The sequence below is a fragment of the Carcharhinus amblyrhynchos genome, chromosome 11 (genome assembly GCF_965287045.1).
Source record: "Carcharhinus amblyrhynchos chromosome 11, sCarAmb.v2.hapA, whole genome shotgun sequence".
NCBI lineage: Eukaryota > Metazoa > Chordata > Chondrichthyes > Carcharhiniformes > Carcharhinidae > Carcharhinus > Carcharhinus amblyrhynchos.
In genome coordinates, this window is record NC_137334.1 from 81,926,481 (window position 1) to 81,938,714 (window position 12,234).

The following is a 12,234-nucleotide window of genomic DNA, read 5'->3' on the forward strand; positions in this document are numbered from 1 at the left end:
CCAGAGGAAAAAGTCCCAGTCTATTCAGCCTCTCGTTATGACTCAAACCATCAAGTCCCGATAGCATCCTAGGAAATCTTTTCTACACTGTTTCTAATTTAATAATATCCTTTCGATAATAGGGTGACCAGAACTGTACACAGTATTCCAAGTGTAGCCTTACCAATGTCTTGTACAACTGCAACGAGATGCCCCAACTCCTGTATTCAATGTTCTGACCAATGACACCAAGCATGCTGATTGCCTTCTTCACCACTCTGTCCACCTGTGACTTTACTTTCGAGGAGCTATGAACATGTACACCTCGATCTCTTTGTTCTGTAACTCTCCCCAGTGCCCTACCATTAACTGAGTAAGTCCTGTCCTGGTTCAATCTACCAAAATGCATTTGTCTAAATTAAACTCCATCTGCCATTCGCCAGCCCACTAGCCCAACCTATTTGGTTGTAAAGTGCTTTGGGACATCTGGTCATAAAAATCACCCCTTAAATGGAAGTGCTACTTCTTTTACCTGAAGCCAAATCTTGCAGCCGTGATATCACGCTGTCGTTATTGAATTAGCAAATGTCACCGCATATTAGCAGATCATTTGGCCAATCGAGTCTATCATTCTTTTTCCACATGAATCACGTACCCTAAATCTATTCGCTGGCTTGTTTGCTATTATTGATGTAACCTTCAATAATATCCTTAATCAATCACCTAATTCCTCTTCTAAAAGTATCTATGAGCTTAGCTTCAGTTGAAGTTTACCACAAAGAATTCTGTGTTCCATATACAGGATTGTTTTCCATTATTCCCTTCAGTTATTTTGTGTGCACACCTCACCAAATGATGTAACAGATTTGCTACCTTATCGTAACCCACACGATCTTGAACACCCTCTATCGGGCCACTCCTCAATGTTCTAAACTCCCATCATAAAAGACTGTAGCTTTGCAAGTTATTATTGGTAAATCTAATCCTCTGTCAGAGATAACACCCTAGACCACGTACGCGATACCTTTTCCACTGCTTTCATACAATTTGCAACTGCAGCCCCACTAAGCTCTTGTGCAAGTTGCTTTTACCATGTTGCTTTTGTATTTGATACAAACCCAAGAATTCTACTTCTGCTTTGACAGAATCTATTTGTTTACGTTGCCACGTGGCAATGCTTCTGCCTGCTAAAGCTCCTGTATACTCATGTTTAAAAATCCTACCATTTAAGGTATGCTTCCTTCCTGGATTCCCATTTCCACAATGAATTACTTCACATTTGATGTTCCTTGTGTGTTGGTGCAGACTTGATGGGCCATGATTCTATTATTTGGCAACGCTGAACAATACCCGTTCTATCTCTGACTTCCTGGAATCTTTCATAATCCTCAGTACAATTTGGTGCCAAATTTTAATAGCATTCCTTAAATTTTTAAGTCAAGACCATATTTTATGTTTCTGTAGATATGGCTCTTGTGGGGAAGGGGATCAAAGGATATGGGGGGGGAAGCAGGATCAGGTTACTGAGTTGGATGATCAGCCACAACTGACAAAATACCTAATTCTACCAGCTGCAATAGTGAGATTTGATCCCTTGTACCCAGAGCATTAGCCTGGACCTCTGGATTGGTGACTAGTGGGGTGCCCCAGGGGTCGGTGCTGGGGCCTCAGCTATTTACCATTTATATAGATGATCTGGAGGAGGGAACCGAGTGTAGGGTGTCGAAATTTGCTGATGACACCAAGATTGGGGGAAAGGCAAATTGTGCGGAGGGTGTGGAGAGTCTGCAGAAGGATCTAGATAGGCTGGGCGAATGGGCCAGGAAATGGCAAATGGAATTTAATGTTGGCAAGTGTGAGGTGGTCCACTTTGGTAGGAGAATGGTAGGAAGGACTATTACTTACGTGGCGAAAAACTGCAGCAGGCGACGGTGCAGAGGGACCTCGGGGTCCTTGTGCATGAGTCGCAAAAACCCAGCCTGCAGGTGCAGCAGGTGGTCAGGAAGGCGAATGGGATGCTGGCCTTCATAGCGAGGGGGATTGAATATAAAAGTAGGGAGGTCTTGCTGCAGCTGTATAGGGCATTGGTGAGGCCGCAGCTGGAGTACTGTGTGCAGTTTTGGGCGCCGCACCTGCGCAAGGATATTTTGGCCTTGGAGGGAGTGCAGAGGAGGTTTACTAGGCTGATGCCGGAGTTGAGGGGGTTGAGCTATGAGGAGAGGCTGAATAAACTAGGCTTGTACTCGTTAGAGTTTAGAAGAATGAGGGGAGATCTCATTGAGACGTATAAGATGATGAATGGGATGGATAGGATAGAGGTGGAGAGACTGTTCCCGCTCAAAAAAGACAGTAGGACTAGGGGGCACAGCCTCAAGATAAAGGGGGGGCGGTTTAGAATGGAGTTGAGGAGGAACTTCTTCACTCAAAGGGTGGTGAATATCTGGAATTCTCTGCCCGTTGAAGTGGTGGAGGCTGCCTCGCTAAATATTTTTAAGAAGCGGGTTGATGGGTTTTTGATAAGAGAGGGGATTAAGGGTTATGGGGAGAGGGCGGGAAAGTGGAACTGAGCCACGACAGATCAGCCATGATCTTATTGAATGGCGGGGCAGGCTCAAAGGGCCAGATGGCCTACTCCTGCTCCTATTTCTTATGTTCTTATGTTCTTATTACCAATTCAGTGGCATTGTCACTGCACCATTGTTCCTTATGCCAGTGCTCTGCTGTCAGACTGTTTGACAATCAGACTTGCATGAGCTGCAGTTTCCTCTTGATAAATATTATTTTATTCATCTGGGAGATGTGGGCATCATTGGCTGGACCAGCATTTACTACCCACCCCTAGTTGGCCTTCAGAAGTTGTCAGTGAGCTGCTGCCTTGAACTCACCGCAGGCGACATGGTGTAGGTATACCCACAGTGCTGTTAGGGAGGGAGTTCCGCGATTTTGCCCCAGCGACAGTGAAGGAATGGTATTCTATTTCCAAGTCACGATGGTGAGTGACTTGGAGGGAAATTTCTCAGTGGTGATTCCCGTATGTCTGCTGCCCTTGTCCTTCTAGGTAGCGATTGTGGGTTTGCAAGCTGCTGTTTAAGGAACCTTTTGGCGAGTTTCTGCACAAGTGATACACAAGGCTGCCACTGTGTGTCAGTGGTGGAAGGAGTGAATGTTTATTCTGGTGGAAGGGGCACCAGTTAAATGGGCTGCTTAACTTGGATGGTGTTGAGCTTCTTGAGGATTGTTGGAGCTGCACTCCTCCAGGCAAGTGGAGAGTGTTTCACCTCACATCTGACATGTGTCTTGTAATAGATGGTGGACAGAGCCCCTGACTTGCTCTTTTCATGTGAAGGTTTAAGAGCAGATTGGGAGGGTGAGGTATTTGGCTGGATTAGCAACCCTGATTGATTGAGAAGTCTCAGGCCTCCAGAAGCCATGCCACTTTCAGAAACGGAAGTAATTCACCCAGAGTCGTGCTTGTACGCTTCATGTGGGGATGGTGGCAGAGGACATATAATCAGAGAATGGTTACAGTGAAGAAGGAGGCCATTTGGCCCCTCATGTTCATGCTGGCTCTCTGGAAGAGCAATTCGCCTCATCCTGCTCCCCTGCATGGCCCTGTGAAATTTTTCATTTCAAGTAATTATCCAGGGGTGAGATTACTGATTAGTAGAATATGGGAGAAAGAGAGTAGGGGGGGATCAGGATATTGAATTCAATGGCCAGCTATGATTAAAATGAATGGTGGAGCAGGCTTGAAGGGCCGAACGGCTTAGTCCCACTCCTGCATCTAGTTTCTATGCTTCTATGTTACCTGCCTCTGTAGCCAGACTAAAAATAGAGGAAATGCCATTAACACCTTCTTTGTTTCTTCAGAAACAGGTGCCCAAGAATAGGAAGGGGCACACGGCTGTGGTGTTTGAGGCTCAGATGTATGTGTATGGTGGCTATGTCGATATAAAGGGACCCTCGCAGGAGTTCTGGAGCTTTAACTTTGGTGAGTGGAGATACCAGCTAAATGTTCAAATTATTTCAGGAGTCAATGTTTCAAGGAGTAACATTTGATCTACAAAACATTAAGCATAAAGCATTCTCAGAGGGGAGTGGGAGCTAATGGCCTCTGTGTTGCTCTTTGATCAGTTCTCTGTCAAGCATTGTGTTCCCTTTCGTTTTGTGTTGCCTGTAACTTTTTGCCAGTAGCTATCATAGAACAGTCATAGAATCCTACAGTGCAGAAGGAGACCATTCAGCCCTTTGAGCCTGCACCAACAATAATCCCATCCAGACCCTACACCCCATGTATTTATCCACTAATTCGCCATGTCCAATCAACCTAACCCGCACACCTTTGGACACTAAGGGGCAATCTAGCATGGCCAGTCCACCTAACCTGCACATCTTTGGAGTGTGGGAGGAAACCCACAGGGAGAACGTGCAAACTCCATACGGACAGTGACCCAATTCCGGAATTGAACTGGGTCCTTAAAGTTGTGAGACAGCAATGCTAACCATTCTGTCACCGTGCTGCCCTCAAGTTAAGTAAGGCGAACTCAATTTATGGTGAGTCTCATCATTTTTATTTTCTCCCCAGTGTTTCCCTTTCCGTGGCTTCCTCTCCTGAAGAGGTTTAGTTTCCTGCAGCACAAGATGGTGGATACTGCCCATGTCACCATCTGGTATGCTGTTTGGGTACTGGGGTAACATTGGCTCTCCTCATACTCCTTACCTAAAATCCCTACGCTATGTGCCTTCAGCCAACTAGACTTCTTGAAGACTGGGAGCAAGAGACCTGGTCAGTGCAGAGACAGAGACTGCAGCCCTGTTGATGCCTCAGTCTGTTAATGATTGAGAATGAGATCTGTTAACTCCATGTCCCAAAGGAGCTTGAAGCTGCCACCTTCCTAATCTGTGCAGTTCAGCAATCCAATCCACAGGGTTGGAGGGGAGGTGGTGGCATATGATATTGTCACTGGACTAGTAATCTAGAGATCTGGGGACCTTTGGGGACTTGGGTTCAAATCCCACCACGGCGAATAAAGAAATTTTAACCCAATAAAAATCTGGAATTAGAAGTTCTTATGTTGACTATGAAATCATTGTCAATTGTTGTAAAAACCTATCTTGACGCACGAAAGGTTTGAAGTTTATTTATTTATCACAAGTTGGCTTACATCGACACTGCAATGAAGTTATTGTGAAAATCCTCTCGTGGCCACATTCAGGCGCCTGTTGGTGAGAGAGAATTTAGCATGGACAACACACCTAATCAGCACGTCTTTCAGACTGTGGGAGGAAACCGGAGCATCCGAAGGAAATCCATGCAGATGCAGAGAACATGCAGACTCCGCACAGACAGTGACCCCGGGAATTGAACCTGGGTCCCTAGCACTGTCAGACAACAGTGCTAACCACTGTGCCACCTTGCCACCCAATGTCCTTTTGGGAAGGAAATTTGCCATCCTATATGTGACTCCAAAGCCACAGCAATGTGGTTGACTCAACTGCCCTCTGAAATGGCCCAGCGAGCCATGCAGTTCAAGGACAATTAGGGCAGGGTAATAAATCTTGGCCCAGCCAGCACACAATCATAGAATCCTACAGTACAGGAGGCCATTCGGTCCATCAAGTCTGCACCAACCACCATCCTACTCAGGCCCTATAAGTCATAACCCCATGCATTTACCCTCACTAGTCTCCCTGCCACTAAGGGACAGTTTAGCATGGCCAATCCACCTAACCCGCGCATCTTTGGATTGTGGGCGGAAACCGGAGCACCCGGAGGAAACCCACGCAGACATGGAGAGAATGTGCAAAATCCACACAGACAGTGACCCAAGCTGGGAATTGAGTCCGGGTCCCTGGTGCTGTGAGGCAGCACTTCTAACCACTGTGCCACTGTATTGCCCCCATCTAGCATCACCTAAATCCTTTGAATTAGTTTTTTTAAAAACCTGACAGTGCACGCCTCAAAGACAAGAACTTGAGAAACAGTCTTGAAAGATACAAAAATCTGAGGTCATAGACCATCCGACTCGAGCAGCTTCTTCCATGCTGCCATCAGACTTTTGACCCTTGTGTTAAGTTGATCTTTCCCTACACCCTAGCTATGACTGTAACACTCCATTCTGTACTGTCTCCTTTTCTTCTCTTTGAACGATGTGTTTTGTCAGTATCACACACAAGAAACAATACTTTTCACTGATACATATGACAATAATAAATTAAATCAAAAATGTTTTGCTAGCAATGAGGAAAATGGAAAGCAGCCGGTGCTCCCTTTAGCTTCCGATGGTGCTGAGGAAATCAAGGACTTATTACACATTCGCCTTCTGAATTGGCAAGGTTCACCCAGTATGTATATGTGTGTGTGTGTGCGATGCCTCACGTCACACAACTGTAGCGCTGTCACAGCCAAATGCAGCAGCTGTGAGGATGGTTTGAAGTCATTGTGCGACATTGTAAAATAAAAACAATCATTTTCTCTGCTTATTTTACCCCAAATTAACAGTCAGTTTGGGTCTGATTATTTTTGTGTGCGCATTGTGCAAGCTGCAATTGATACTGCAGCTGGCACAACAGGAAACCACCAGTTGGCCAGAGCCTCTGTTTAGTTGGCACCCTGCAACAGAGGCATGTGTGTGAGCCGTGTAGAAGATGTAAACTAAATTAAACTGCAGCAAGGCACCTGAGCTGCAAAGTAACTAAAAGTAAATCTAGCACTCACATCAGAAAGCTCTTTATACCAAGAAGAATTAACACATGCAATGTACTTGAGGTGCAGTCTAATACCAAACCGGTTACAAAACAGTTGGAGGCAAGTTATTTTTAGGGGGATGAGCTCAGCTGGCCAAAGGACTTTCTGTGCTTGAGAGTTTGGGACAGTGTCGGGTGCGTGGATTGGAACATATGAGCAGGGGTAGGCAAACTCAGCCCTACGAGCTTGCACTGCCCTTCAATCAGATCATGGTTGCTCTCTCCCTGGTCTCAAATCCACCTCCCTACCTGTTCTCCATATCCCTTTAACTCTTTTTTTTTATTAGAAATGTATCTATCTCCTCCTTTAATGATTCAGACTCTACTGCTGATGTCAGATTTGCAACAGGTCTTGGTGATCCACCGAGATGGAAAGGTTATTATTCCCCAAGATGCTGCGTTTTCTGTCCCCTGCGACAGTCATTGCCCCAGAGACAAACTTGGGGGCAGCATCAGCAGTACTGGAGTGGAAAATCTAGACTGATGTGTGACCAGAAAGAAAAGCACTTGAATCGTTTGGAAAGAGTGTGGGTGGTAATAATACTTTGAAAATAAGCTACCTGTTTATATCGCCGTTGCAATGTTACCAAAATACCTCTTCCAACAGACGCCAAGGATTGGTGCCCAGTGTCTACCCCCTATGGTGATGTGGGTCCCGGACCTCGGTACAGTCACTCTGCAGCTGTCTACAAGGGAGGAATGTACCTGTTTGGGGGACTGGTTGGACTTGTAGAACAGAATGACTTTTGGAAGTGGGATTTCAACAATGCCACGTGGTCCAGAATCAAAGCACGGTAAAAGATTTCAATAGTAGCACGTGATTGTGTTTTAGTGCACGGCAGATAAATCTTATTGAATAAACTATTCTGAAGATAATGTTATGGACAGGAGGGGGTTTAATTTAAACAGCCCTGATTTCTCCTCCCACCTTCCGTTAGGAATTTTGATTTTGATTTCCCGCTTTCTAAGCAGTGGCATATTTCCCAACCTGTCAGTTTTGAAATGATTCAATTTTCTATTATTAAGCCCACGGCAAAGTTAAGATACGGTAAACTCATAGGGTTAATTTATTCACCCAGGATGAGGAGTGCTGTTATGTAGCTACCTGTGTATTGGTACAAGGAAGAATGGGTAGAGAAAGAAAATTTACAGGGAAAAGACCACAGAACAAAGAATCATTGTTTCATGCGTGTCCAGAACCAAAGTCCAATACTGTATTCCTTCACAGAGATCTGTAGGCTGAAGCCTGATGCTGGATAATTCACTTTTACAATGCGAAAATAGGACATCGTGGGAGGCCAGGGAGGAAATTGTGGGTTCCCTAGCCGAGATGTTTGAATCATTGATAGTCATGGGTAAGGTGCCTGAAGATTGGAGAGTGGCAAATGTTGTGCCTTTGTTTGAAAAGGGCTGCAGGGAAAAGCCTGGGAACTACAGACCAGTGAGCCTCACATCTGTGGTGGGTAAATTGTTGGAAGGTATTTTGAGAGACAGGTTCTATAGGCATTTAGAGATGCAAGGACTGATTAGGGGCAGTCAGCGTGGCTTTGTGAGTTGAAAATCATGTCTCAAAATTTGATCGAGTTTTTTGAAAGAGTAACCAAGATGGTAGATGAGGACAGTGCAATTGATGTTGTCTACGTGGACTTTAACAAGGCCTTTGACAAGGTACCATATGATAGGTTGTTGCATAAGGTTAAATCTCATGGGATCCAGGGTGAGGTATCTAAATGGATACAAAATTGGCTTCTTGACAGAAGCCAGAGGGTGGTTGTGGAGAGTTGTTTTCCACACTGGAGGCCTGTGACCAGTGGTGTGCCTCAGGGATCAGTGCTGGATCCACTGTTATTTTCATTTATATTAATGATTTGGATGAGAATAGGAGGCATGGTTAATGAGTTTGCAGATAACACTATCACTGGTAGCATAGTGGAGAGTGAAGGTGATTATCTCCAATTGCAACAGGTTCTTGATCAATTGAACCAGTGGGCTGATGAAAGGTAGATGGAGTTTAATTTGGACAAATGCATCGTGATGCATTTTGGTTGATTGAACCAGGCAGGGCTTACTCAGTTAATGATAGGGAGTTGGGGAGAGTTACAGAACAAAGAGATCTAGGGGTATATGTTCATAGCTCCTTGAAAGTGGATACACAGGTGGACAGAGTGGTGAAGAAGGCATTCAGCATGCTTGGTTTCATCAGTCAGAACATTGAATACAGGAGTTGGAATGTCTTGTTGAAGTTGTACAGGACGTTGGTAAAGCCACACTTGGAATACTGTGTGCCATTCTGGACACCCTATTTTAGAAAGGATATTATTAAACTAGAAAGAGTGCAGAAAAGATTTCCTAGGATGCTACCAGGACTTGACGGCTTGAATTATAAGGAGAGGCTGGATAGGCTAGGACTTTTTCCTCTGGAGTGTAGGAGGCTGAGGGGTGATCTTATAGATGCCTATAAAATAATGAGGGGCACAGATCAGCTAGAATAGTCAATATCTTTTCCCAAAGGTGGGGGAGTCTAAAACTAGAGGGCATAGCTTTAAAGTGAGAGGGGAGAGATACAAAAGTGTTCAGGGGGCAATTTTTTCACACAGAGGGTGGTGAGTGTCTAGAATAAGCTGTCAGAGGTGGTAATAGAGGCAGGTACAATTGGGGTTAGCTTAGGGGTTTTTTAAAACAAAAAGGGTGTCATGGACAAGTTGGGCTGAAGGGCCTGTTTCCAGGCTGTAAACCTCTATGACTCTAATAAGGCTGGCTTCCATGAAGAGGTAAATATGCTGAGATGTTGTAGTCCTGTAGGCAATGGAACAGCAATTCCAGGATATTATTAAACTAGAAAGAGTGCAGAAAAGATTTACTAGGATGCTACCAGGACTTGATGGATTGAGTTATAAGGAGAGGCTGAATAGACTGGGACTTTTTTCTCTGGAGCGTAGGAGGCTGAGGGGTGACCTTATAGAGGTCTAGAAAATAATGAGGGGCACAGGTCAGTTAGATAGTCAATATCTTTTCCCAAAGGTAGGGGAATCTAAAACTAGAGGACATAGGTTTAGGATGAAGGGGGAGAGATACAAAAGTGTCCAAAGGGTAATTTTTTCACACAGAAGATACTGAGTGTCTGGAACAAGCCACCAGAGGTAGTAGTAGAGGCGGGTACAATTTTATCTTTTATAAAGCATTTAGATAGTTACATGGGTATGATGGGTACAGAGGGACATCGGCCAAATGCTGGCAATTGGGAATAGCATAGGGGTTTTAAAAAAAAGAGCAGCATCGACAAGTTGGGCTGAAGGGCCTGTTTCCATGCTGTAAACTTCTATGACTCTATAAGGACTAGACAGGGTGGACACAGGAAGGATGTCCCTGATAGTGGGGGTGCCCCAAGCCAGGGGTCATAGTCTAAGGATATGGGGTAAACTTTTTTGGACTGAGATGAGAAATTTCTTCATATGGAGAGTGGTAAGATTGTGGAATTCGTTGAGGCTAAAACATTGTATGTTTCAAATAGGAGTTAGATATAACTCTTGGGATGAAGGGATCAAAAGTTATGGGGGAAAGGTGAGATCCAGCTATTGAGTCGGATGATCAGCCATAATCATGAAGGATGGCACAGAACAGGCTCAAAGGGCTGAATGGCCTACTCTTGCTCCTACTTTCTATGTTTCTGCCAGCCATACCCCTGATCGATTAGTAAAAACTTCAAACTATGCAGACCGTGATTGTAATTCGAACTTGCGAGTGAATAAGCCCCTTCATTCATTCTTTATTTTTCAGGTCGGGCCCTCACCAGTTGGTGGGTCACTCCGCAGTCGTATACCAGGACAGCATGTTAATCTTTGGAGGGGGAAGAGACCATAACAACTCGGACAACAGCCTGTGGAAATTTTATCTCAAAGCACAGACCTGGGAGAGGTTGAGCCCAGCGACGGACACAAGCCCACCACCAAAAATCTATCATTGCACAATAGGTGTTGGTCCCAGCTTCCAGGAGAAGCACGTGGAAGAATTACCTCATCCAATGTCACCGCCAAGCATCATCTGTCACGACAGCAGCCTTGGCCTGCAGGACACGTGCAACGGAAAGCCCCTGGCTGTCCTGAAGGGGGCCTGTTGTTTGAACTTTTCCACGCAGCCGCCAGGATACCGCAGCCCGTCGTCCATAAAGCTCAGAGCCAAAAAAACCTACTCGAACATCGAGATGAAGACGTTTAGCGTGCGGTGCACCGAGAGCAAGGAAAACCTCCTGAGCCTGAACACTCCTGATGGGGAATGGCAGGGCGAGAACGGCCACCACCTCCCCATCCAGCCAGAGGAGCAACCTGCTGCTGATTACAGCGCCGATGAGAACAGCGATGACAACAGTATAGCGGGAGAAGACGGGACACTCTGTCTTGACCAAGGTGAAGTGACGCTCCACTCACGGGATAGTCTCCCTGAGGTCCTGCTGATTGTAGGGGGCAAACCATTGTCCGAGACAGGCTGCATCTCTATGTGGCAGATGAAGCTATGTGAAACATTTTTAAAGTGCTAGTTTAACAGAGAAGGCCTTTAAAAAAGACCGTACAAACTTGACATAGGGTGTGATAACAAGACAATTCACATCAAACAGTAACTAGTATTTTTTTTTGGCATGCTTGGTCATAGAGAGGCCTAACATTATTGAGAGTTTTAATTGTACTTTTTGCTATTGTGCTAATATGCTAATTCAAATCAAACATTTTCTAACAAACTTTTATATTTTTATAGCTTTTGTATAGCGTGTAAGCTCAAACGTGCAGACAGGCAAATTGTGCATATTTTTATCTAATTTTGTATGCGTCAGGGGCATCTCCTAATGTGAATCTGACAGAAACGCAGAACGTATATGTGCAAAAACGGGTTCTATCATTTAAGCAGAATGGCAGATGCACCTATTAGCTCTCATACTCCAGTTTATTGGGTGACTGGTGGTAGGGATGGAATCAACATCCTTATTAAGGAAAGGAAGCTCGTCTTCTGGTGGCACTCTGATCAAGAGTTGCTGCAGAATTGCTGTGGTGAACTTAAAATTGTCAGGCGATAAAAGTCTTGTGGGCAAAATGTGGACAAGTCTCCTGGTATTCCAGATAGCACTGGGCATAGTGCTGCTGATGGGGGGCAGGAAACGGGCTTTTTTCTTCTCTTTTTCTCTCTCGGCACTTTTTGCAAATGCTATTCTTTAGTTCTTGGTTTCAGCAGGGCTGATAAGCAATAGATCTCATTTTCTCTGTTCTGACGTTGCTACTTCCAGCCACAGATGTCAGTGACTGAACTCGTGTTGTCCCTCAGCCCAGTGCCATGAAAGAGCAAATTGCATCAGCATTCTTTTTGCCTGTCAGCACAGAAAGATTCCGCACACAGTCTGGATGCTCCATTTGGAGTCTCTTGCTCCTTGATGGAGTGTGAAGCCGTTCAAAGGTCCCAAGCTCGATCCCCGGCCTGTGTCATATTAGGTTTTCTTGGGAAGGTACATGTGCTCCAGGGGGT

The 12,234-nt window shown here is 45.1% G+C and overlaps 1 protein-coding gene across 3 annotated transcripts in view; it reads left to right on the forward strand.

Annotated features, from left to right (window-relative positions):
• klhdc3l (kelch domain containing 3-like) overlaps window positions 1–12,234 on the forward strand; it is a 53,522-nt gene extending 41,288 nt beyond the window's left edge. For all 3 annotated transcript variants that reach the window (XM_080198304.1, XM_080198306.1, XM_080198307.1), the window contains 3 exons: window positions 3,850–3,970; window positions 7,334–7,520; window positions 10,504–12,234. In XM_080198304.1, the coding sequence (XP_080054430.1) occupies window positions 3,850–3,970; window positions 7,334–7,520; window positions 10,504–11,260 (1,065 nt within the window). In that variant the 3' untranslated portion in view covers window positions 11,261–12,234. The remainder of the gene's footprint in view (window positions 1–3,849; window positions 3,971–7,333; window positions 7,521–10,503) is intronic.